Genomic DNA, 27,092 nt, shown 5'->3' with positions numbered 1-27,092 from the left:
GGTTATTTTACCAAATGTCTTCACTTTTGGGGGGATTTTTATATTCTTTTATGATAAGGCTGAGATACAGACACCTAAAGAGAGAACCTGAGCATGCTGGTCCATGGAAAGTGTCCCTGGCCATGGAATGGGATTTAAACTCCCTTCCAACGCAAAGGTTCTGAGGTTCTCTGATCTCAAAAAAATCAATTATTTGTAAGTATGGACTAGTAACAACTAAATTTTTTACTCACTCATTCTTTTGTACCTTTTGCAATGTTTGTGTAGGAGAAATAGGAGAAAAGATAAATTGGCATTATACAGACCTCAAATTCTTTGTTTATCTTCTCAGCTCTCATCAGTTTCTCAGTTATCTCTAAATTAAATTAAAGATCAGTGAAGGAGAAAAGTTGATTACATTTCCATTGTGAGCCAGAAAACAGCAGTGCTTGTACACCAGGTATGCAAAGGGGCTGAGGGAAGCAAATCAAGTTTTCAAAGCACTGCGTTACAGATGAATGAAAATAATTTGTAAATTATTCATCAAATTTAATTCTAAGATGTTTTGAGAAAACCAAGATAAATCGGGACGTGTGACTGTTGGAGAGACCTTTATTCTCCATACTTTACAGGTCAAAATCTTGAGTATGAGCTTCATCAAGATGTGGAGAATGTCCAAACTACAGGCAGAGGTATCAGCTACTCAGGATTTGTGGTATCGAAATGTTGGCTAAACTGATGTCTGATTTTTTTCCTCTTGCAAAGTAAAACTCTTTTTTGTTGCTTTTTTTCCCTGTAACTGGAGACACAAAAATATAGATACTATCCCTTCTTACATCTCATGTGCTCAAAGCAACAGCCACTCAAATGGCAGCGTTGCCAAACCTTTGAAAAAAACGTTCCTTGTATCTATATATCACATGTGCAAAGTAAATATGTTAGTACCTCAGCCTTATGTATCTATCACATGCATAAAGGAACTCTACCAGTATGTTACATTTATAACGATGTATCACGTAATTTAAAGGAGTGTGATAATTTGTTGGCCTTCCAGCTGATTTCTGAGTTAACTTCTCCGGAAGACCTGCCCGATTTTTGGTGTTTCTTTGAGCTTTCGCGTGCTGCATGCGGTCCATGGTGTTGTTAGGCAGTTAGAGTTCATTTTTGAAGTTCTGTTCATCTGGCCAACTCGTTGTCATACAAAAGCCCAGGAAAAGGCCATATGTTCCTGCAGAGGTAGCTTTGGAAGGTGGGATAGCTGCTTCTTCTTTTTCTTCTGCCATCTGTTCCGCTTTAACTTCATTTTCTCCAGATACCGTGTCTAGCAAATGCTCGGATAATAGATGGGAATTCTAATCAGTATGGAAGCAAGGTTACTGTTTCCAACAATAGTCAGGTATTCTGAAATTTTTAGGCATTTCCCTTGCTCTTTGGCATTGTAGCAGTTAAGATTTAGAATTAGGAAGCTGTAAATTACTTTTATTTAAACACTGAGACGCTCCCATGAGCACAGAAGAGATTTTCAGCGCTGCAGGCCTCAGAAATCAAATGAGCAAACATCCAGGATTTCTCCAAGTGGCTGCTGCTCTTTCCACTTGGAGTTTCCGCGTTCCTGTCCGTGTGCTGCTCCTTGCTGGTCCAGCCCAAGCACTCCTGCAGGCACAGGGATTAGGGAAGGATCTGGGTTAAGACTAATCCAGCAGAAATACACAAATCGGCTCCCTGGGCTGATCCAGGAGGGACAGACACACGGAGCAGCCTTGGAGCACAGGGATGAGTTGTGTCCTCCGACAGAGCGAGGGGCTGCACCTCAGGAATTCCCTCCCCAGGAATTCCCTCCTCAGGAATTCCCTCCTCAGGGATTCCCTCCAACTCCAGGAAGATGGAGGAGTGAGGAAAAAATCTGGCGTCGCCGGACTTTTCAGGCTTCAGAGCCCTGATTTAGGCCAGGCCTTCTGGGTTGAGGCTGAACTGGGGAAACCTGGAAATCCTGCGAGCCCCGTGGTTGCTCCAAGCACGATCATGGACACATCATGTGTGTTTTCACCCATTTTTTTACGCTGGTTATAGGAATAAAATTAAAATAAAATTAAAGACAAGGCCATGTTTAGACCGAGGTCATGATTTGCCCTCACGTGTTCAAGTCACAGAATTCTGCTTGGTTTAGGGGCAAAACCTACAAGGCATTTTGGGAGAAAAAAAGAGTTTACAAGTCTATAACCTACTTTCAGTGGTTCTAAACTACTTTGGGGGGTTTTGTATTAATTTATAGAAATGTCCATGTGTGAGAGCGTATATAAAAAGAGATGCGTATATAAATAAGCAAAACTGGGCGTCTTTTTGCTATTTTAGTTCTCTGGAGTTTTGCGGTGGATCCTCTCAAGAATATCTCATTTTAAAGTCCTTTTCTCCATTCTCCAGCTGTGTGGGCTCTGTTTTTACAGCTTTCTGTTCTCTCCAAGTGTAAAGCAGGGGAGGATGCAGCCAGGCCTGGAGCCTGCCTGGACCGTAGGGAATTCTCCTGGTTCTGTGTGTATGGGCAGTGAAGACAGATCCTTCCAGAGGGAATTCAGGAATAATTTGCCTTTCTGGAAATCCCCCTTTAGTACAAGATATATTTTATTGCAGGAAGAAGAGGCTTTATCGCAACAAAACGGGCAAAAAAAAAAAACAAACCCACACCAAGACTTGAAGAAACAGCACTTCTCTAATTCTTCCCTAAAGTTCTGAGAACCACCAAATCCTAAAGGATTACACCCACCAGTCTTCCTGATTTCAGGTAGGTGAATTCTCTCCTTGTCTCTCTTTCTGACAGCCCAGTTGGGGATTCCCATTCCCTGGAAGTGTCCAAGGCCGGGTTGGACAGAGCTTGGAGCACCCTGGGATGGTGGGAGGTGTCACCATGGCAGGGCTGGGAATGGATGGGATTTAAGGTCCCTTCCCACCCAAACCACTCTGGGCTTCTCTGACTTCTCTGAAATGAAAGACAGTGCAATTAAGAAATATTAATTTGGGGTGATTTTTTTTTTTCCCCTTAACAAAATAAAAATTACTGTAAAGAAAATCAGACAGAAGTGGATGCTCCCAAACAAAAGCTGCTGCTGTTATTTTCCAGCATGGAGCTCACGGCTCTAATTTGGAATTAACTGGTTTGGAGGAGAGGTTTTCAGTTTTGCCACGGAGTAAATAAGAAAAATAACCTGAGAAACAGCCAATAATCAAGTTGTTTGATTTAGAAGAAATGCATTTAAAACCCAGCTAAAGGAAAAAGAGAACTGGCTGACTGCCACCGTCTTTTTTAACTAATTTGTGACAGCACACAATTAAAAAGTTCAGTTTGTTGCTCTTACAGGAACAACAGTTTTTGGTATTCTTTATGTTTACTCATAAAAAGTATCTTTAATTTTAGATCCTCCAAATACCGTAGTTGTAAAAATATTGTTTGTATCTGGAGAGATTAGATGGGGGCAGGATTTTTTTTTTTTTTTTTTTAATCTGTCAGCACAGACTTGTTATGTAAATAGGAAGCTCACAAAGGAAGGAGACAGCAAAAGGCTCTGAAAAAACAGATGTGTCTCCCCCAGAAAAAAAGTCACCACTGGATTCCTGCAACTTTTTTTGGGAAGTGCGTTGTTAGGGGTGTTCATGGAATCAAAAAAACCCTCCCAAATTCTGTAATCACTCTGTAAGTCCGTTTCCACACCCTCAGTACAGATGATTTTATCATTAATTTATTGTTGCTATTTAATTTTGATGAGTTCAAAATCAGATTATTCATTTAAATGAACTCTTTGGATGCTTTGCTGTTGATTTCTCGAGGCCTTTAGAGGAAGCTCCTTTCCCTCCTTAGCACTGGCCACGTGACCCAGGTTTTTTAAGCCTTTCTGTGACTTTAGGTTTTATTCTTGGGCTCTTTCCTTCCATCTATTGGATTTGTTTCCAGTAAATTAGAGTTTTACAGTGGTTGTTGTGATTAGCATTCTCTGCTCATGGGGAATTCCTCATCAAAATGTCTCTGATCAATACCTTTCAATGTGTTTAAACTTCAATAAATAATTTTATATGAAGAGCGTTACATCCATAGTGGTATTAAGATCTAAAATACATTTTTATGCAAATTCTTTAATGGTGCGTTATACCATCTTTCTATCTGTTTTTGTCACTGTGAAGATAAATTATAATTCTATGAATAACCTGCATTAAATGGTCATGTTTTGAAATGCTTCCATTCAGTAATATCTGTATATTCACTAATATTTATGGGCTGAATGTTCCTTGTTAGTACTCAGTATTAAGAGCAGGTAAACCCTCTACAGAGCCTAAACATTGACGTTTTCTAGTGCCCCAGTGCTTAACAATACCTAAATATATATTCATAATTTGTAAGGTGTCATTTATAAAGTCATATTGATTGGCGAAGAACTTTACAGAGTTAATAATTTTTATTTTAAGTAGCTTGCATGTGGAAAAAACCCGTTCCTGAAAGGTTCTGCCAGGTTGGTAAATGCAGTTTGAGACAACCAAGAGTCATTAATGCCCATTTTTACAAAATGCTAGCCCTAATTTTGCACTTAAATTGGGAAGATCAATTGAAAACTCAGTTAAACTTGGGATATTGATGAAATCAGTGAAGCCAAATTGCAGGTTTTGCCTCTGGACTTCACTAAAATATTTAAATAATCACAGGAAATGCTGCATTTGGTTCCACAGCCAGTGCACTTTGTGCCTTTTGTTGTCACAGGGTTGTGTTATACCCTGTTTGCTTGGCTTGTCTGAAATTTTTCATTCCCATTTTCTGTCAGGGTTTTCTGTGACAGGAGAAGGTTTTAACAACAATCCAGACCTTCACCACGATGATAAAAGGCTTTAAGAGAGATTCCAAAGAGGTGATTTGAAAATCACAACTAATTCTTTCCATTTTCTGAAGGGTTCAAAAATCATTGATGCTGCGTTTGGTTTTAATGAAGATTTATTTGGGGAAAAATGTGAATTATTTGGAGTTTGATGCCCAAGTGTGCCTGTGCCGAATCCTCGGGCTCTGGGATCCGAGGGTTTAAAGGCCCCAGAAACTCTTTGGGATATGCCTTTAACCTAATGAGCTCCAATCCATTTCACCTCTGGAAGAATCCAATCAATTGACTCCAGGTCCTGGGCAGACGCTGCTGGCTCCTCTCGGGGTCAGAGGGATTCCAGCAGGGAATCAGTGCTGGAGGGACCGAGGCTCTGGAGCAGCACAGGAAGGATAGAAAAGGCCCAGGAGCAGGCAGGTGTCAGGGAATAATGAGCCAAGGCCAGGCTGGATGGGGCTCGGAGCAACCTGGGCTAGTGGAAGCTGTCCCTGCCCACGGCAGGAGCTGCAATCAGCTGATTTCAAAATCCCTTTCATCCCAAACCATTCTGGGATTCCATGATCCAACAGCTTCCATTTCAACTGGGGCTTCACCAACATCCTCTACCTGAGCCAAGCCTCATTTATAGCTCATCCTTCATGGCTCATCCTTCATGGCTCATCAGTGGTGCTGGTGGAACCTTCTACCTCACCAAGGCCTTTTCCAGCATCACAGCTCCAAAATTCAGCTTCTTATCTTCAGCTGGAGGGTTTTTGTGTGGATCAGTTCAACTCCAAAGGCGTCTTCAGTTCCAGCCAAAGCCATCCCTGCGAAACGAATCTTCCTTTGTCTGTACTGCAAAGTGATTGTGTAGGGGCTTACAAAGCGATCAAGAAAAGGGCAATTAAACCATTTGGCTCATTGTTTTAATTGAAATCCTGTGGTTATCTCAGCAGATGTAAGAGGGGTTCAGGAATTCCTCACATGAGGGCTGGAGGGAGGCGAGGAGCCGGCCCCGATGGACATAGCCCATCATCGAGAGCACCACAGGAGACTGTCTAAAGCAAAGCTCAAAGGGCAGCAGGAATTTTAGAAAGCCTAAAAGATCCCCAAGACAACTCGAAGCAAGACCATGAGAAGCAATGTAGGTGAGTATTCCAAGGTAAATCACTGCATTGATGGAAACCTCAGATTTTTATTTTTTTTTTTGTAGTTTTACACTGCGGCAGTGGCTGCAAAGTTTTAAGATAAAATATCTGAGGCAACATTAAAAAAAAAAACAAAAAAAAACCCCAGAAGATCAAGAATCTTCAGCATTTTATAGTGCTGAAGTAGAAAAGTAAACAGTTCAGCAGTTCATGCCTTGGTGGAAGGTAGACAGCGCACCCAAACTTGGACTTTTTGATAAGAGAACAAACGAAAAAAAAAACTTTCCTGCCCTCAATTTAAGAGATTGTACCCAGCCAGCCTGTGAAGCACAGCATTTTACATGGGGAAAACCCCCCCATTTTGTGCTGCTGTGATTCAGGTGGAGCATTAGTCGCAGTTGGGAGTAATATATTTGGACATAATCAAACGATAGAGCTCCAGCTCTCTGTTGGAAAATCTGCAGCAGCATTCCTGCCCTGGATGATGTTGGAGCAGCCTGAGATGGAGCCAGACCTCTCCAGCACAATATCAAATCAGATGCTCTCATTCTTATAGATTTTCCTAATCAAAATACGAGGTTACACCATGTCAACAACCAGCAGATGGGGAAAAGGAACATCCCAGGAAGCTCAAAGAACATGCTTGGAAACGGAGCTATAAATACCAGGCTAATTCCATAGCTTTAAGATTTCTCCAAAGCTTTTTTAAATCCCTCCAGAAAAGGCTGAAGAGATCCCTAATCTGAAGTGGCCCAGTTGAAGGAATGCGTGTGTTTTTATTTTTAAATAAAGTTACATCTACAATAGTGTTGGGCATCTTAGTGAGTCACCGGAGTGGCTGTGCAGCATTTGTTGGATCAAAATAAGGATTTTAAACACATTTTCATTCTTACCAGGACTTTTTTTTCTTCAGAGGAATTGTGGAATTCTGTCTGATCCCCTCTGAACTGCTGTGTGCAGCATTCCCACGGAATCGCTGATGGTCACAACTCATTTGGAATCCTTTTTTTTGAGAGCTGTCCCTGGTTAGGGCGAGCTGACACAGGAGCTCCCAAAATTCCTCGCTGGAATTTTATGTGAATCTCTTCTTCCCTGTGAGGGTGGCAAGGCCCCAGCACAGGATTCCCAAAGAAATTGTGGATTCCTCATCCCTGGAAGTGTCCAAGGCCAAGTTGGAGGAACCTGGGACAGTGGAAGGTTCCACCCCATGGCAGGAGTGGACTGGGATGAGCTTTAAGGTCCCTCCAACCATTTTGGGATTCTCCTTCCGTTGGAATCTCTTCATTCCTTAAAAATATCCCAGAGTTTCTCAGTGTGTTTTTGCTCTGAGATCAAAGGCAGGAGGTGTTTTGCAATACTGGACCTACCCTTACAATTAAAAAAAAATATATATATATAAAAAAATATTTTAAATATTAAAATACTTATTCTTTCTTTAATTTAAAATAATTTTTAATGTCTGTTTGTTAAATTTTAATAAACAAATTTCATTTAAATTGGTATTAGCCAGAGGAATGCGAAACAGAGCAACCAGCCTGTGCCAGATTTAGAAATCAGGGCTCTTAAAGAACAGCTGAAAGGGTTGGGTTTGTTTATTGTAGTGAAAAAAAAAAAAAAAGGAACACTGTAGGATGGGCAGAAAAAAGAGATAAGAGGGTTTTATCAAAGCACTGGTGGGGCTTGCTCTGAAGATTAAAAAAACAAAAAAACACACCAACTATAAAGCAAGTTCAGTTTGCTTCAAGTGGAATTTAGGAGAGCTGGAAAGAGAAAACAGGCCAAGGGGGTGTTTTTTTGTTTTACCTCATATCTGACTGCAAATATGGGTGGAAAACTGGGATATTTTACCTCTCACTGTCAGGAAACTTTTAAAAACACACAAAGAAGGAGCTTCCAGAGAAAAAAATCAGTGATTTTGACCTTCCCCACTGGCCGTGGGCTGAGCGTTTTGCTCTCCTGAGATCTTCATTCACATCTTCAGTTTAAATCTGTCACCTTAATTTGGGGATTCAATTTATCCCATTGCCCTACAAACCTTTCCCATTCCTGACAACACCTTTCAGTTGAAGGTGTGCAGTAAAAATGACCCAAAGGACCTTTATTTTCTTAAATAAATTGCTTGGAAAAGCTCTTCTTTCAAATGGATTTGGCCAAGTCCAGGAGCTGGTGCAGAGGAACATGAGAAATCAACACCTGCAGCACAAATGTTAAATATGCTGTGAGAAAGAGTTCCCTGAGCGGTTCTTTGCCCACATTTTCCCCCAATAATTCACTTTTTGGAGCAGAACATCCTCAATATCTGCGTCAGGCGATTCCAGAGCCGTTTTTTGGGGCTCTTTCAGAGAATAACGAACTGTTTGAGTTGTGTCAGGATATGTGTTGTCCTTCAGTTGGGATGAAGCGTTTTCCAGGCTCTTATCTTTTTTGGAGCCTTGTTCCTCAACTCTTGGATGTGCTGCATCCTTACAGGGCCACATGGTTTTAATTTCTGGGTGCCTGTGGGCCTTACTCTCATTTTCCTTTTCCCTGCTTTGATGAGCTGCTGGAATTCTCTTAGGCTTGTCAAGCTTGACTCCGATTCACCCTTTTGTTTCGCTCCTTCTGAAGAGGATTAAACTTTTTCTGCCTGCTTTGGGGGAATTTATCCTGCAGGAAAATCAGGTTTTTCAGAGCAAAACCGGGGATACCTGGCAGGGCAGAGCTGAGCAACTTCACCAGGTACCACCTTGCCGTGGTAAACAAAATAAATTTGTTGCGTTTGGGTGTTTCTCCGAGGAACGTTTCAGTGAAGCAGTTGATTTATCCTAAAATCCACCGTTGGATTTTCCAGGAGCCACAAAACACCGCTCCTCACACTTTATTGGCCAAGGAAATTTATCCTCATTGAGGTGATGGTGTGAACACGCCTGATCATTGTTACGTAAGAATTCATCCCCAAAATACACAGACACCAACTTTGAGGCACTTTGCTGCTTTTAGTGGGCTAAAAATACCTTGGCTTGCTGAAAAGTAAATCTGAGTGAAGGGGTTGGGGCAGCCAGGCACTCCTGAAACATAAAATTTTATTTAAAAGTAGTAGGGGGGGTGTGTGTGTACAGGCAAGAATTTTGATCATCTGTGTTGCCAGAATTCAGATTAAATGGAGTAAGGCTGATTTTGTAAAAAGAAATCATCCATTGGCACTTTGTTAAATAGTAGATTATTTTTTTAACCTGCTGTGGTGTTTGATAGGAATGAAATGTGTACAAAACGAGAAGCGAAAAGAGTTACTTCATCGTTTATCCTAAGAAACTTTTCTAAGTGTTTGCAAATACGAAGAAATAAAGAATATTAAGAAATTAATAATTTAATGTTGGAATCTTAGCATCCTAAGTGGAGTGTGCTGCTCACTGTTGCTTATTGGCTGTTTTAACTGGTTGTTTTCCAGCTTGGAGTGAACAAGATGAGCAGAGCCACCTTCAATCTAACGCTTCATGAGGAAAAAGGTCAGGATTTTTTCATTTCAATCCCCCATCCTGCTCTTAATTAATACATTAAAAATCACGTTACATGGTTTCAAAGGTTCTAAATAACAAAACAAAGGGGTGGTTTTAACGGCGGGGTGAGCAAGAATATTTTCAAATCAAATGGCGAATTCAGCTGACTCAGAGCGGCGTGAGTAGGAAAAGGGGCTGGAGGAGGAAAGGTCATGTATACAAATCTTCATCGAGATTGATTTCAAAATGATTAAACTCATAGCTAATAAATCTCTGCTACAGCAAGAAGGAAACATTTGGCATTTCAAAGGATTAAAACCGCTTTTTTTAAAAAAAATCCGTGAAATTTTGCCTTTTTTTTTTTTTTTTTTTTTTTTTTTTTTTTTTTTTTTTTTTAGGAAACGGAGAAAACTCTCTCAAATAAAACAGTGGGGCCAAATTCTCCAAATACTTTTGCATTCAATTAGTAAGCAATTATCTGCTAATGGAGAGATTAATCAGATTTTCAGGGTCCAGAGGCAGTCCAGACCCTCCAATATTATTCCATTTATGCCAGAGAAGACAGGAGGGTTTGCAGTGAGGTGTCTCAAGAGCTGATTTTTTATTGTTCCCATATATCCTTTAATACCTTAAGTGTATTTTCATCAGGGAAATTGCTGAGCAGAGCTACATAATTCAATAAACAGTTGGAAAAAAGGGGGCACTTGGAGGAAAAAAAAAATTCCAAAGGTCTAAAAATAGCACGGTCACGTGATTACTACTTTGGCACAAAAGCATAATTTATGGGTTTAATTTGTAATCTTGCTACAGTCCTGACATTCTCCTGCACAGGAACTCGGGCTGAATAATTCAAATTATTGAAACATTGCTCCATCCTCAACTTCAGGTGTCTGATCCAAAGGAGGTTGATGTTGTTTTTTGAGTCCTCGGCATTGAAAACGTGGCAGGGTGGGTTTCATTTTTGCCATTTGTTGCTTCGTTTTTTGCCGTTTATTGCTTTGGTTTTGGTCTCAAAAATTAGTGGAGATCTGGGGCTATTCAAAAATCATTATTCCAGCACTTGGAGCCTTTCCCCAGATTTCCAGGAGTCTTGATTTTTTTTTTGCTGTCTTTTAATTGGCTAAAATCTAATTGAATTTTCGTGGTCAGTTTTTTAAAATAGTTCCGTTCAAAATTTTTTTTTTTCCCCTTTTTCAATTAAATCTTTATTTTCCCAAATTTCCATTTCCCTGGTAACCTCTAAGTCAATAATATCCAGCAGAACTGAACACTTACAAATAGTTACTTCCTCCTCAGTTCCTGCATCTCTTCATTAGATATTTTCAGAACATTCTCTATCGACGATTCCTGAAATTCACGTAATCTTCATTATAAAAGCATTGCAGAACTATGCTGAACAATATCAGCTTTTTTGAGGGGGCCTGAAACAGGAGAATTGAAAGAAAACTCCTCATTTCTTTATCCAAATTCCCCGAAAACAAAGTGGATGTGAGGTTTCTCCACTTCTCATTAACGTACTGCTCAGTAATATTCCGTTTAATAATACTCCCTGGGAAAGGTTTGGATAACAGTGACCTCATTCTTTAGCTGATTTCTGGTGTACACCAAACATTAACTTGAATTTTGACAAACTCTGAGCGCTGCCATCACGCTGACACACAGTAGGTCTGTGTCACGTGCACGCTTCTGACCTGTTTCCCTTGGAAATTAAAAATTCCATGTGATGGAAAGCCTGGAAGAGCAACCATGGGGTGGACGTAATAAATATGTCATTAAATTACAAATAAATATTAATAAATCCGTAGGGATGAGTGTTCAAAACAAAATCCTTTTTTTTTTTTTTTTTTTTTTTTTTGTGCAAAGCCTTTTGGAGGTCTCTGTGTCTTGGGAGGAAGGATTTTATCAGTTATTTCATTGAAGTGACGGCCTCAGTTGCTCCCAGCTTAGGGAATTGCAAAGGAAGATGGGTTAAAACTCATCCTGGGAGAAAATTTTAGGGATTGGTGCTGTCGATAAGCGCTGCTAAAAGAATCCCGCTCCTTCCCAGCTCAGCCCAGCTGTCCATTGCCTTGGATGACTTCATTGGCACAATTAAATCTCAAAAAATGAGGATACTCTGATTTTTCCCCGGTGGGGAGGATATCAGATTTGTATCTGATCTCTTCCCAGCGCCCTGATCCAAAATGCTCCAAGGAAAGGCATTTATGTGACGTGCTCCTAATGATCAGCTGGATTCCATGGACATAAATCAAGTTTTTTCTCCATGAAAATCATTTTCACGTTGTTTTGTTTAGTGTAAGGTCCTGAACAGCGGGGCTGAAGTGGCTGCTTTGGGCATCTGGTCTTGGAGGCTTGGGAAAATCAATGCCAGAGGTTCTGTGGTGGGAAAGCGCATCCAGAGGGCTCCTGGGTGTGGAGAACAGGGACAGGGGCCTGGAATCCTCATGGATTTGGGGTATTTATGGGTGAATCCATCCACATGGCTGCCAGGAAACCATCCACGTTGGAAAAGGCCTCCAAGACTGAGTCCAATCCCTACCTTGTCACCAGAGCGCTGAGTGCTGCATCCAGGTGTTCCTGGGACATCTCCAGGGAATTATTTTATGGAGTGGTTAAATCCCGATCCTAAAAAAATTCCACAGCATCAGGAGTGGTGTAAAATAAGAGAATATAAACCTTGTTATAGATAGAAAGCTGCTTTAAAAGTAAGAAATAACTCAGCATCAGCGCTGGCCAGGCTGGTGTGAAGTGAGCTGGCACTGGGGCAATTTAAAATGCTCATTTTGATCAAGTCATTTCAGTGCAGAGCAATTTTCTGGTTGTGTCAAAATATTCTTAATACTCTTCATTTACAACCGAGATGTGTTTTCAACCCGAAGGCCGGAGTGAATCACGAGCATATCGTGATATTATCATGAGTAAATCACGAGTAAATCGTGTAGAGCCGTGGCCCTGGACACCACCCCAAGGAAAAGAATCCTGAAGGACTCAAGGTTTCCTCCCCACTTCAGGCACTTTTGTTTGTTGAATCACTGGCCTAAAAATAGGCCCTCATAAAGTATTCACCACTGATCTAATTAGTCAGGAGAATGCCGCTTTTCAAACTGGGGAAGCATTCCCAAAAAAAAATGATGCAACATTTGTATCTAATTAGATGATACAGGAGAATCCTGGCTAATTGCTTTGATAGACTTAAACAGATTAATAATGTGCAAGTGGTGACTAAATAAAAACTCCTTTTCACTGAGTGCTTTGCAAGCGAGGCTTTTTAAGAAGCTGAAATTTCTTATTAGTTCTGAAACCCCAGGACTGCGATTTGAGAGCATTTCTCATTTTGGAGGTTTTTCAGTGCTAGAAAGGAAAGCCTCAGAAATGAGATTGTAATTTGTGTCTCTAAGCAGCGCTTGGTGGTTTTTTCCTGAACGTCTGCAAAGCTTTGTATCCCAAATGTGGCCATTCCATAGGTGGGAGCTGGGATTTGTGCCTCACAGAGCCAGGCAGGGATTGTGGAGCCCCTTTGCCATCCATGGAATTGTTGGGCACTTCCAAGTTCGTGCAAGAAAAAAACAATGGAGCATCAAAAGTGTTTGGAGGACAAAGGAGAGATTTAGATTCTGTTTGAACAGGAAATAAATGTATTACTCAGAGGGTTGGGGCAACCTGGGATAGTGGAAAGTGTCCCTGGAGGTGGAACAAAACGGGCTTTAAGGCCTTTCCAACCAAAACCATTCCACCATTTGCAATATCAGCCTCTCAAAATTTGTCATAATTGGCTCAATGTCCACTTCCTAATAAAATCAATAAATAATAAATTCACATCGTATGTAACAGATTGGAGTCCAGACAATTAATATCTAATCTGAATTTCTTTTTTACATCCCATCGAGTTTTCTGGCTTTTCCCACTTGACTCAGAAATTGTTCAAGTAAATATTAACAGCTGAGTGTGCAAAAGAGGCTGCCCGAAATCCAACATTTCAAAAAAAAAAGCCAAAGAGTCCCATTAAAAATTGAAACCACGCTTCCAGCAGATGAAAATTCAGGAGAAATTTTCCGTGCGGGGAAGGGGTCGAGGGGGCTGAAGGGGGGAAGGAATTTCTTGGTAGTTTTGCAAAGTGCTCCGGCGAAATATTTTGAAGGATATCATAATGAAACTGGACTGCAAAACAAATCTAAACATCATGTGCTGGCACAGGGCAAAAAGCCCTCGCTGGTGTGGATGTGGAAAGTTGTGTTACTGGTGGTGAGATAACAGGACTTGTCTGGAGATGTCTGAGGGGAGGGGTTTATCTCATGGCTGATGGAAATCAGGCCTTTGGATTCCTTCCAGGGTCCAGAACGCTTTGGATTCGGTCCAAAACCCAACTTCTTTGTATCCCTGTCCAAAATGCTTCCCCTTGGATGGGGAAGGGGCAAGTGGTGCATCAGGAGATGGGAGGGCTCTGCGCTCATGGAATTCCAGGATCCCTGAGGCTGGAAAAGTCCTCCCAGCCCTTGGAGTCCCAGCTGTGCCCAATCCCACCCAGAGCTCTGAGTGCCACCTCCAGGAATTCCTGGGACACCTCCAGGGATGGGCACTGCAAACCTCCCTGGGCACTTCCAGTCCCTGAGTTCCCTTTCCAGAAAGAATTTTCCCCCCAATGTGCAAAAATGGGATTTTAGGGCCGTTCAGGCTCCTTTTCCATCGCTGTCGTGAGGGGTTTGGAGCTGTGGGGAACACGGAATGTTCCCTGCCAGGAGGGGCTGGGGCAGGGACCCCTCTGTGCTGGGGCTGGCTGGGATGGACGTTCCCTTCTGGGAAAAGCCTTTGGGATTCTGGAGTTCAGGATCCCAGGAATGAGGGTGGAGAAGAGCTCCAAGGTCATGGAGCTGTTCCTGATCCCACCTTGTCCCCAAGTGCCACCTCCAGGAATTCCTGGGACACCTCCAGGGATGGGCACTGCAAACCTCCCTGGGCACTTCCAACCCTGATCTGCCTTTCCATGGGCAAATTCCTGCTGCTGTCCACCCTGAGCTCCCCTGGCCCAGCCTGGGGCCGTTCCCTCCTATCCTGTTGCTGTAAATCTCTGGCCCAGTAGAGCTTTGAGTAGTGTGGTGTTATAAAATAAATCAAATAACACCCAGGAGCTTTCCATGTGTGGCTTATGATGGAATTTCAGCATGGAGATGTGGATGGGGGCACCTCTCACCTGTGCCATTTGTGCCTACAGCAACGTGCAGAGGTTACTGGGGGCTTTACTTTGTGGAAATCCACATGGAGCTCTGCTGGATTTTAGGGAAAAACTTCTCACTTCCATGAGCATTTCCTACAAAACATGGATTGTGTGTGTATTGGAAGCTCCCAGGCAGCCTTAGCCCTGTTTCCTGCATCTCACCACGCCCAGGCACCTCCGGGTGTCCTCCCAGCACAGAAAATTGCACAGAAAGGTCAAATTTGGGCGCTGGGAATAGCTCTGGTCACTTCTCCTGCTTAGGGGAGTGTGGGAGTTGAATATTTTTGGACCTGGAGGAGAACAGGATTTTGAAACACGAAATTCCAGCATGGTTTGGGATGGAAAGGACCTTAAAAATCCTCTAATCCTCACCTTCCACCATCCCAGGGTGCTCCAAACCCCATCCAGCCTGGCTTTGGACACTTCCAGGGATCCAGGAACAGCCCCAGCTTCTCTGGGAACCTGTGCCAGAGCCTCCCAGGGAACAATTCCTCCCCAATATCCCACCTAACCCTGCTCTTTTTCCTTAAAAATATTGAAATACTTTCCACAGAATAAACAGTTCAGGGATTTTTTTTTTTTTTTTTTGAGCTTTTTTTCCATCCTGTTTCTCCCCAGGTACAGTCCAGACTTTATCCAAAGTTCATCTGATTAGATGTGAGGATCCTGTAGAAGTAAAAAGTTCCTTTGAGGTGTCTCCTGCAAAAATCAGCAATTGCTGGAGATGATTTGCTCATAATGGCCCTCAGTAGCAACATGAGCCACAGCAAGGCTGGGCTGAGACATGAGCAGCTTCCCCTGCTCCGGGTGCTCCCAGGATTTGATAAATTTTCTGATTTTATTGCATTACAGAAGGTTAATTCTCAATTAATTCAGAATAACAGGGACATTTTTTTTAACCTGTTTTAGCCTTCCGTGGGGACCTACAGTAAAAATGCCACAGCAGCTTTCAGCAGTAAGGTGAATTCCGGCCTGCTTTCGATGAAACCTCACCCGCTCCCTCCTTAATCAGGATAAAACCACTCAAACCCCCAAATTTCTGAACTGAAAACCTGAGCGAGCCCTGAACTGTTGCCAAGAGCTCTCCAAATCCTATTTCCGTGTTGCAGGCCGAGAGATTAAAGGGTGGATTGTTTCGATGGGAGGCATGACAAGGTGTGTGTGGGACATCCCCCGTGACCTTTGCGGGGCAGGAGCTCGCCAGCCCCTCGTCCCTTCCCCGCTTTGGGCTGGCCAGGGATTGCATCCCGTTGGAATGTTTGGGAAAGTTTGGGAAAGTGGGAGCAGAGCTCTGCAGAATGGTGCCAGCCCAGAAGCTTCCATTCATCCTGCAGAGAATCTGACGTCACACAGACATTGAGATTGGGAAAAGCCTCCAAGATCACGAATTCCAACCTTTGGCCAATTCCCTGCTCTTGAGATTCCAGCCTCTCAGTGGAGGGGGGTCTGTCCAACCAGCTCCTTTTAGCCTTGGAAATACCCTGCTGAGGGTTGGTGGGGGTTTTTTTGTCTTTTTTGGAGCATTTGGAACTTTACATTTCTAAGCAGCACTTCTAAAGGGAATGTTCTGCACGAGGGTACTTAAGGGAACATTTTCCAGGACTATATTTATGCCTCTGTAGTCTTCCTTTAGTGGCCTTGAAGGAAGGAGCTGTTATTACTGTTAAATATAGATGTTATGCGGTGTTATTGCAGAAATGTCTTTATGTTCCATTTCTGGCTTCAAAAAAAAGAAAAAACCCTTTTTTTATTAAAATCAGTCAGGTCTATAACATTTATTATGTTTTAACATGTTGGCATAATGTTGGTGTTGGGAATGAGGCAGGATTGACACCTGATTCCAAATAAAATCTCCTAATGCTGTTACTACAGCGGTCATCTGTGCCATCCTATATTTGAATTTAGGATTGTTGGGGTTTTTTTCTGGTGTATTTACTGTTTAAATCCCATATTCCACGTTGCTCTCTCCTTAATAAAACATCCAGTCTCAAGTGTTAAGTCTCACCTGGTCAGCTTGAAAAAACTGTTTTGGGGGGAATGACACGACTTCTGTCACCACAGAAAATCTCTGAGGGGAAATATTCCTGAGGATATTCGGATTGTTTCGAAGGTATTCCGAGATCAGTCACTGCTGCTGGCTTTTCCCTTTTTATTACCCAATTTTTTGGTGAGATGATTATTTTAATTCAATCGAAACGCGGGAGGTTTTGCATTTTTATGGATATTATCGAAGCCTGGAAGCAGCTTCCTTCACATGAAATTCATTCAGTTTTCTAAACAATTTTTAAAGGGCATTAATTTAGTCATCTGCTGATGGTTCTGAACAGAAGCATATGTGAAAATACTCAGTGAAAAGATGCATCCCTTAATTCACCCAAACTCCACATCAACTATTTAGCAGCAGTTGCACTCTTGCAGCTTTTAAGATGTAGCTCAATTACATCCACGTATAAATAGAAACTGCTGGCAGGATTCTGTTTGCTCTGAGCCTTATTTTGATGGTTCCATTGACATTTAAAATTTTGATTTGAGGCTCTGGAAATGGCTGCAGCTGTAAACATCTCCCTGAGTTACTGCGCTGGGCTGAAAGGCTGCCGAGGATGGCTCACGTGTTTTCCCACATCTGTATCTTCCAGGCTGTTCGGTTGGAGCCAAGGAGTCGGCAGAGAAACTCAAGAAGACAACTTGGATCATGACCAGAAGATAAAAAAAGAAACTAAAAAAGAATGTGGCATATAAAGGGTGTAATACCTGGAGGTATTGGATCTGACTCATATTTATAAGAATGAGACGAGCTTTCACGAAACACAAGTTATCTTAGACAGTCATCAAGCTTGGAGCCATCATGCTGTTGAACTAGAAATTCTCCTTTTCCCCATTCTCCTTTCTGACAGGTAACAAAGGATTGGTGAATTATGATTTTCCCAAGTTGGAAGCACTAATTTTTATCTATATAGTTCATCCTTATGAATATATAAGGAGTTAAAACATTGCATATTTAATGTGGATTATAATGGGAAAGTGACTCATTAACCAAAATGGCCACTTTTGAGGACTTGGTTTCAAACTGAGCTGGAGCCTCCCGATGCACTTTGTAGGATTTGGGGAAAGCTGTGCTGCAGGGCCTGCTTTGGGAGGCCAGGATGACATGTAGTAGAAGGATATCACCCTACTGTTGATATCTTTGAAGACTCATAACCAGAAACAGGAAAATGAATGGTGGGAAGGAGTGTGACGGAGGGGACACGGATGGAGGGCCACCAGCAGTGCAAGTTCCCGTTGGTTGGCAGCGGAGGGTGGACCAAAGTGGAGTTCTCTACATCAGGTAAGGTCACCTCAGGGGCTGGGCTGGCGTTTGGCGGAGTTTGGCCGGAGCACGCCGGGAATTCCTGACTCGGCTCGTTTCTTCTGTGCAAAAACGTCGAGGAGCTGTTCCTCAAGTGCAAGATGGGCTTGGAAGATGGAGGAGGGTAGATTTAGGTGGGATATTGGGGAGGAATTCCTGGCGGGGAGGGTGGGGAGGAGCTGGGGTGGAATTCCCAGATTCCTGGAAGTGTCCAAGGCCAGCTTGGAGAGGACTTGGAGGAACCTGGGACAGTGAAAGGTGTCCCTGGGCAGGGATTGGAACTGGGTGAGCTTCAGATCCCTTCCAACCCAAACCATTCTATGGTTTTGGGATTCTTCTCAAAGTAAATTGAAGTCATGTGACCACCCGATAGCTCCAAACCCATTTTTTAATGCCCATGAAGGTTCTGTGTTCACTGTCACTGATGTTCTCCAAATTTATGGATCCCTCACATTTCTCTTGTGGGGAAAAAAACTTCAAGTACATAAACCTAAATCCGAAGTTTTAGGTACTTTGTTTATTTTCTTAGCTCATTGGATTTTTGTTTTGCTTCGCCCTGGAATGGTCACAAAGAAATGCATTGAAATCGCTATGAAATAAATGTGTTCAGACAAAGAGAGCCTAAATTAAATGTTATTGGAAAAAAGATCAAAGTTAGCTTTATAAAATGTGGGGACATTGCATTTGCATCACACAAGTCTGTGTGATTATCAGCGGGTTATTTGCTTAAATTTCTTCCACTGTTCTGTGATTAAAATAACCACTTCTCCCAACATTTTGCGTATTACCAATACAAAAGTCTTTAATGAGCCAGAGCACTCTCCAATTTCACACTCAGCTGCCATAAAGGATCAGATGCATTCCAGGATTTCTTGTTTGTGTTCTCCATTAGCGGAATTAAACCTAGTCCATGTCGGTGATACCCATGGCAGAGAGAAACCGCCCTGCCCTTGTATTTTTTCATTAATTCTTCATTAATTCACTCAACCTTAGGGTTTTTTGGGGTTTTGTCCCCAATAATTGCTATATCCAGACATCAGGAAAATAATGCTGCGATATTTTTGTGTGCCTGATGATCCCACCAGCTTTTTTAAACTTCATTTCCCCCAGCCCTAATGAGTTTTGGTGAAGCTCATTCCTGCCCTCTTCCCAAGTTTTCCAGTGTTTTTTTTGTTTTGGTTTGGGGTTTTTTGGGGTTTTTTTTGGTGAATTTTCTGGTATTTTTATGCGCCTGATGATCCCACCAGCTTTTTAAACTTCGTTTCCCCCAGCCCTAACGAGTTTTACACAGCAGCTTTGGTGAAGCTCATTCCTGCCCTCTTCCCAAGTTTTCCAATGTATGGGGTTTTTTTATTCTTTGATGAATTTTCTGGTCTCCTTCTCCGTGTTTTTCTGATGAAGCCAAGTATTTGACACTCCTGTTTGGTGCAAGGCCCAGAGCAGGACGTGTTGGTTGGAAATGGTGGAAGTCCAAAAATCCAACCTTCTGCTTGACGTGAGCATCCATGGGGCTCCGAGGGCAGCTGAATCCTGCAGGATTGAGTTTCCACAACCTCCTCGCTGCCCTGCCAGCGTGCACAGCCTTCGTGGAGGCAAGGAAAGGTCAAACAATATTGACTCCACAGCTATCCTGGGGAAAATTAGTGGATATATTAAGATCTGACATGATTTAAGTGGAATAGATGATCCCAGCTGAATAAAGAGTCTGTTTGTGACTCCTCGGGAAGCACGGATGCTTTCCTGTCAGCTGTCAGCAGTTGCTTTGGATTAAATCAAGATTAAGTCCATTCATTAACTGGTTTTCATTACCTGGTAGAAGCATTGAGTTGACTCTCAGGGCTTTTCTTAGCAAAACCAGAGCTGCTAAGTAGGGCCTGAATCATCCCTGGAAGTGTCCAGGGCCAGGCTGGACGGGGCTGGGAGCAGCCCGGGGTAGTGGAAGGTGTCCTGCCCATGGCAGGGCTGGAATCAGCTGATTTTTAAAGTCCTTCCCAAGCCAAACCAGTCTGGAATTCCACGATTTTGTGGCAGTTTCTTACAAAGGTGGATTATCCTTTGTGTTACAGAGGTGTCAGTAACTTTGTGCACACGCAAAAGAGACTTTGCAGTTGCAGCTCTGCCCAGGATCAAGGCAGAAACGGGGGAAAAAAAATGTCCCTTTTTAAAATTCAGTTGGGTTTTTTGGCCAAGTAACCCTGCATGTGTGTGTGCAGTCCGAGTGCTGGGTCCCACATCCCGCAGATTCAGTGGATTGACCTTCCTTTCCACTCACTGATTGGCAGCACACTCCTTTTCCTTCCAGGATCTCCTGGAGCCTGCGCTGGTGATGTGTGCCCAGGCAAACAGCACACCGAGGTTATTTAAAATCGCCTCTTCCTAAAAATATCCCAGGAAAAGTGGTCTTTTTTAGCCAATGCAAATAAAACAGCATCCTCACTCCAGAGCATATTCCCAGAAATGCCTTTTAACAGATCTTAAGGATCACAGAAAGTGTCTGCAGGGATTTGGGGTGTAGCAGGATGGTCCCAGAGCCTGGGATTCTCCCTTGGGAAGCTGTTACATCCTCCAGCGTGGAGTTTGCCCGGGCTGAGCGTGAGCAGGACAGGTGGGAACATCCAAAGGGATCAGGCAGGATCCTGCTTTAATTAAAACAAATAAAAGTAAGGAGCAGTTTCCCTCCGCTCCTCAAGGATTCCAGGCAGGGAAGGTTTGACTCCTGACCAGTCACCAGACCTGTACATTTATTTTTAGATTGCTCTTTCATCTTCCTCACCCTCCAAACTGTCACTGCTACACAGATTCAACCTGAGCACTTCTCCCAAAAATAACTATTTCAGGGCATGCCTGGCAAGGAAATGACTTATTTAAAGTGTCAGCAGAACTTTAAATGTCCCTTGCAGATGTTGCTGTAGCTGTGACTCGGTTCTCGTGCAGGGTGAGGTGTTTACGTGTCGGATTCTAAGTACCAAAGTTCGTCAGAGCTCGGAATTCTGAGTCAGGAGTGTTTTCGTGATCCAAACTATTCCACTTGAGCTGTTTTTGTTTGAATTAGGGCTATTTACAGCTGCCATTAATAACCAGAGTTTTATTCCAGATAAACAGTTCAGCTGGCCCAGCAGTAAAGAGCAATCTGCGAGTGACAGGCCGGGGCCAGGACAACTTGGTTTTTTTGTTCATCTTATGAATTGGTGATTTTGCCATAACAGAGTTCCCAGTGCCCTATTTTGGGATCTGGAGATCATGATTTTTTGGTGGGAGTTGGAGAAATCCGAGTGCAGTTCGTCAGGAACTCGCTGGCCTGGCTCCTTGGTGTAACATTTCTTACTTTCAGTGAGAAGGTCGAAATTTTAGCTGAATTAAACCAAACGTTGCGCAACAGAGAGACCCAGCTGCAACAGTTTTGTTTCCTTTAAAATATATTTTGGTTTTGTTGGGTTTTGTTTTGTTTTTGTAAGTATTCTCTCAATTTTTGAATAAAAGCAAGAAATACTCGCAGGAAAAAAAACACAAAATGTGATTTTACCCCCTGTCCTTGTGAGCAGATACAAATCCTGACCTATCCAAGAGCTCGTATTCATCATTTCTGTTCCTTTGCAGTCCCAGTGGGTCTTTATTATCCTGCTTGGAGCAGGTGAAGACTTACTTGCTGACTGATGGAACGTGCAAGTGTGGCCTAGAATGTCCTCTTGTTCTTCCCAAGGTAAAGCACGGCGTCATTTTGGATCTAGGTGCAATAATATTTATAAGCTACCCATGATGGTGGCCCAAGCTCTGTTCAGATCATCTCTAAAAGAAGTGGTGTCCACCCAAAGTTAGACCTTAAAACACAAAATTCAGCTCCCCTCTGCCCTAGCCCCTCTTGGAGAGGATCTGACTCGGTTATTACAAATATATTAATTTTTTATTTGTTGTTTCCAAACACCCTGTCAAGGATTCCCTTGGGCAGCATAGGAGCAGTCAGGAAGGGAGGAGAATTCCTCCATACTCCGTATGAAATTCCTAATTTATGTGAATTTGGTGACTTGGTTGCCTGTAGTCATTATTTTAAACGCCGGAATTTTCACTGCCAGGTCTTTAATTTTGATCCTGGAGCTGCTGTGAAGCAGAGAACTGCTGAAGATGTTAAAGCGGACGAAGATGTCACCAAACTATGCATTCACAAAAGGAAAATCATTGCTGTGGCTACACTTCATAAAAGCATGGAAGCACCACATCCTTCGCTGGTTCTAACTAGTCCTGGTGGTGGAACAAGTGAGTAAAATGAGATCATGCAATGATCTGATTTTTATACACATAATTACTAGGCAAAACCACCCCGAAAGTCTGACTAGGAGCACGGAAATAAGCAGATTGGAGGAATAAATAAAGGGAGTAATCAGAGATGGAGGCAGATAGAAAATGAGTCTAAAAGCAGGTCAGCCCAGACTAAGAGCATGGTTTTCTTGGAAAAGGTATCAGATCGTTCTAGACAAAGAAAATACGTTAGCTCTCATCTTTTTGGAACTGTAGTAATATGTCTGATATTCTGTCACATGGGAAATTAGAGGAGCAGAATAAAGTGATTATGAAGGGATTAGGACGTGGCTAAGGACTTGGCTAAATGGGAAATTGTATTGTAAAGGAGAATAGGCAGCAAGAGGAGATCTCCACTGTCATTTCTCAAGGATTATTTTTGGCCACCAACCTGGATTAGCGTTTTAATTATCCCCATCAATAAAAAAAATGAGGAAGTTTGTTGGTGTTTGAAGTTGACAGGTATTCTCCAAACAAAAGATCAAAACCTTGTAAAAGCAAGGGGGCTCCCTGAGACCTGGAGTGAAAGCAAAGTTAGCACTGAAACGGCTCCAGACCCAAGAATTCATCCAAAATTAGGGACTTTGTAAGGAGCAGGTTCTGAAGAGAATTACAAATCCCAGGGGGCAGGACAAAGGAGGGAAGGGGGCTGAGTTTATATTTCTGTTCTCTGGTGTTGCAGCTCCTGGGAAAAGCCCTGAGAGCTCTGTGCACCCCTTACTGCTGTGAGCACACCTGGCCAACTGCTATTCCCACTTCAAAGTGGAAAAATTAAAACAAAACCAAGAAATAATAAATTTTAGAGAAGTGCTGATGCTAAGATCCCCATGCTCTTCATAGTGCTGATGTGCCCCTGCGTTTTCACCTTGAAATTTAGGATTTAAGACCTTTCTTGAACATTTTTTTCACAACAGTCCAATTACCCAAGTTCCTGTGCATTTCCCTGCTTAATTTTTTCAATGAGTAGTACTTATATTGCATCCCTGTTTTCAAAAAATTAGCAAAATGAAGGAGGTAATTTATATATTTATGTGCTCTTACTTTCTCTTCGCTCAGAGAAATTTTCTTTCTTGCGTAAGCCAAGAAGAAAATTCCTCAATAAATCCCCTTATAAGCAAAATTTTTTGCTCATTTATATGTGACCATTTGCTTATTTCCAGCACTCAAGGTGAGGCCTCTCATAATTATTTTATTTTGCAGTTCAGCCTTTAGTTTTATCCCCTGAATGAGACTTTGGTTGCATTTTGGGACAGGGGAAATGTTTGGTTTTGCCACATTGGAGCAAATGGGATGAAGACAGGACTGTCAGTGCCACCTGACCAGGCTGAAGGAAGGATGAGTAGAGGAATTTCAAGGCACCTCTGAGTTCATTTGAACACAGAAATTTTAGCTCCCAATTCCAGTTGAATTTTGCACATCCAGAGGCTGCATGCCAAGCACTCCGAGCTGAATTGCAAATTCCCGGGGCAGCAAAACTGGTAGAAAGTCCCCCAGACTTGGAGCTGCTTGTGCTTCTAGTCTGGAAGTAAAACATTGGGAAAAAATCTTTTAAATAAAGATGGAAAGTGGTCTTGTGTTTGTTGGAAGGTGCAGCCTCAAAAGTGGTATTTACAGGGAATTCTTCCATCCTGTGCAAATATCCCCAAGGCTTTTATCCTGAAAACAAACAGGGAGCATTCAGGATCCCCCATTGGGGACAGCATTTGGGAGAGGACCTTTTCTGTGGGAAATGAGTCTCAATCCTGGACAGGCTTTGTTCCTTCTGTCCTCAATAGATGGTGCCAGAGGCTCCTTTTCCCTGCCACAGCTCCTCCTGCCAAGAGAGGAGGATGCTGGAGATGCAGGAGGCTGGGGGGGGGTGGCTGGAAAAGGCAAAAGGGAAGGAAAAAGGTTTAAGATGGTCCCTGTTTCTGTGGGATATGGAATTAAAACCGCGTCACTGGGAACAGGCACCGTTCCAGCAGCCGCTCGGTGATGGAGGGTTTCTTTCTGCTGAAGCTAAAGTTTAGCCAGGGGCTCCCCGAGCTTTTGGGAATATTTTCACCCTCGGCAGCTTTGCCCTGGAACGCGGGACGCTGGATTTCCCAGCGGTGACTGTGGTGTGTTTCCCCTCCCAGGTGCAACGCCAGTAGTTCCCACGCGAGCAGCAACTCCAAGGTCGATGAGGAATAAATCACATGAAGGAATTACAAATTCCGTGATGCCGGAATGTAAGACTCCTTTCAAGCTGATGATGGGGGCATCTAATGCCATGGGTAGGCTTTATGTGCAAGAAATGGCTGGAAGCCAGCAAGCAGAGCTCCATCCTGCCTATCCCAGGCAGAGGTTGGGGAGCAATGAACTGGGGCAGAAGTCTCCGTACCGCGGCAGTCACGGGGGAATGCCCAGCCCGGCGTCCTCGGGATCGCAGATCTACGGCGACGGCTCCATCTCCCCCAGGACCGACCCGCTCGGAAGCCCCGACGTCTTCACGAGGAACAATCCCGGTTTTCACGGAGCGCCCAACTCCAGTCCCATCCACATGACCAGGACGCCTCTGTCCCCGCCGTCGGTCATGCTCCACGGCTCTCCCATACAGTCGTCCTGCGCGATGGCTGCAAGGACTAATATACCTCTTTCCCCCACCCTGACCACCAAGAGCCCGGTCATGAAAAAACCCCTGTGTAACTTTTCGGCCGGTATGGAAATACCACGAGCGATGTTCCACCATAAACCCCCCCAAGGCCCACCCCCGCCTCCTCCACCACCTTCTTGTGCTCTTCAGAAAAAGCCATTAACGTCCGAGAAGGACCCGCTTGGCATACTGGACCCGATTCCCAGCAAACCGGTGACCCAGAACCCCGTGATCATGAACCCCACCACCTTCCACTCGAGTGTCCACTCTCAGGTACCCGTGATGAATGTAAGCATGCCCCCCGCCGTGGTGCCCCTGCCCAGCAACCTGCCCCTGCCCACCGTCAAACCCGCCCACGTGAACCACGGCGCTCACGTCCAAAGGGTTCAGCACTCGGCTTCCACGTCCCTGTCCCCGTCGCCGGTGACGTCCCCCGTTCACATGATGGCGCCCGGCATCGGGAGGATCGAGGCTTCTCCCCAAAGATCGCGTTCTTCTTCCACCTCGTCCGATCACGGAAACTTCCTGCTGCCTCCAGTAGGGCCGCAGTCGTCCTGCAGTGGGATCAAGGTCCCTCCCAGGTCCCCGAGGTCAACCATAGGGTCGCCGAGGCCATCCATGCCATCCAGCCCTTCCACCAAGCACGACGGACTTAATCAATACAAGGACATCCCTAACCCGTTAATTGCTGGAATGAGTAACGTGTTGAATCCTCCGAACAATGCAGTTTTTCCCGCTGCGTCGGCTGGAAGCGGTTCCTTGAAGAGTCAGCCCGGTTTGCTGGGAATGCCTTTAAATCAGATCTTGAACCAGCACAACGCTGCCTCTTTTCCAGCGAGCAGTTTACTCTCAGCAGCAGCCAAAGCACAGCTAGCAAATCAAAATAAACTTGCCGGTAACAACAATAACAGCAGTAGCAATTCCGGACCCATTGCCAGCGGCGGCAGCACCGAAGGACACAGCACTTTAAATCCCATGTTCCCTCCTGCTGCCAACGTGCTCCTGCCCACCACGGAAGGGCAGAGCGGCCGGGCAGCGCTGAGAGATAAACTGATGTCTCAGCAAAAGGATCCTCTGAGGAAAAGGAAGCAGCCGACCACCACGGTGCTGAGCTTGCTGAGACAGTCTCAGCTGGACAGCTCTGGGGTTCCCAAAGCTGGCTCTGATTTGATAAGAAAGCCAAGTCAAAGCTCCTTCCCCGTCAGCTCCATGTCGCAGCTCCTGCAGTCCATGAGTTGTCAGAGCTCCCACGGGAGCAGCAATAGTTCCTCGGGCTGCGGGAGCTCCAGCAGCGCCCTGCCCTGCCCCGGCACCCAGCTGCACCTGGCAGAGCCCCTCGCGGCCCCGCTGGCCCCGGGGCTGCCCCTGCGTGGGGAGGGGCTGCCCTGCCCCAACCCCAACCCCGGCTTCGGCCCCGGCGCCGGCCCGGCGCCCTCCAACCACCTGGCCGGGCTGCTGAACCAGATGCAGGCCAGCGGGAGCTGCGGGATGCTCCCGCCGGCTGGAATGGCCTTAGGGAACTCCTTACACCCCAGCACACCTCAGGCCAGGCTCCAGGCACCCTCCGCGCCGGCGATCCCCAACAGCGTCGGGAGCAGCTGTAATCAGGCGAGCCCTGAAGCAGGTGGGTGTTGTCCCGAGGGGATTCTCCCGGGTTTCCGTCCTTGGCAATCCGTGGCGGCCGGTTTTAAGTGTTCCTTGTGGGGTTTGGGTTCGTCCCGGTGAAAAGCGCGCCTTGGTTCGTGCCGAAAGCCGCACGCTCGAAAATGAAACAGAGGAAAAAGAAAAACAAGCAGTGGTAAACAAAAACGTATCTCCCTTTTTCTGGACAAAACCATCCTGGCCTGCTTCCTGTGACAACCCTGCTGACTTCCACACACTCTCCGTGAATAAAATCCATTCACTTCTGGACTTTCCCACCCCGCTTTTGTCACTTCTCCAAATAAATTTGGAGGTTTTTGCTACTCCAAGCCCAAAAGGTTGTGGCTTACCTGGCAGTGCATGACCGGGTGATCCATGAATTCTTTCCTGCTGGAAGTAAAGAGGTGATGTCAGAGATCGGAGCAGATCCCGGGAGTACGGAAATGTACAAAATAACCTTTTTCAGGGCCAGCAGGAGGCAATGCCAAGGCTGTGTTTGCTTTTATTGAGGTAATTTTACTAAGGTGGTGATTAAATGGTTGAATAAACAATTG

The 27,092-nt window shown here is 44.2% G+C and overlaps 1 protein-coding gene across 3 annotated transcripts in view; it reads left to right on the top strand.

The window, feature by feature from the left end:
- The window catches only part of MBD5 (methyl-CpG binding domain protein 5), a 109,458-nt gene that overhangs the window by 59,571 nt on the left and 22,795 nt on the right, over positions 1–27,092 (top strand). The window contains exons 3-9 of one of the 3 annotated variants that reach the window (XM_040069531.1): positions 2,608–2,758; positions 5,765–5,956; positions 9,384–9,441; positions 17,281–17,969; positions 21,588–21,690; positions 22,061–22,241; positions 24,401–26,521. In XM_040069531.1, coding sequence (XP_039925465.1) covers positions 17,857–17,969; positions 21,588–21,690; positions 22,061–22,241; positions 24,401–26,521 — 2,518 coding nt within the window. In that variant the 5' untranslated portion in view covers positions 2,608–2,758; positions 5,765–5,956; positions 9,384–9,441; positions 17,281–17,856. Of the gene's footprint in view, positions 1–2,607; positions 2,759–5,761; positions 5,957–9,383; positions 9,442–17,280; positions 17,970–21,587; positions 21,691–22,060; positions 22,242–24,400; positions 26,522–27,092 lie in introns of all 3 variants that reach the window. The other 2 variants (XM_040069530.1, XM_040069532.1) reach the window with 2 other exon arrangements.

Source organism: Hirundo rustica, chromosome 7 (genome assembly GCF_015227805.2).
Source record: "Hirundo rustica isolate bHirRus1 chromosome 7, bHirRus1.pri.v3, whole genome shotgun sequence".
NCBI lineage: Eukaryota > Metazoa > Chordata > Aves > Passeriformes > Hirundinidae > Hirundo > Hirundo rustica.
This window is presented reverse-complemented; position numbering and strand designations above follow the sequence as displayed.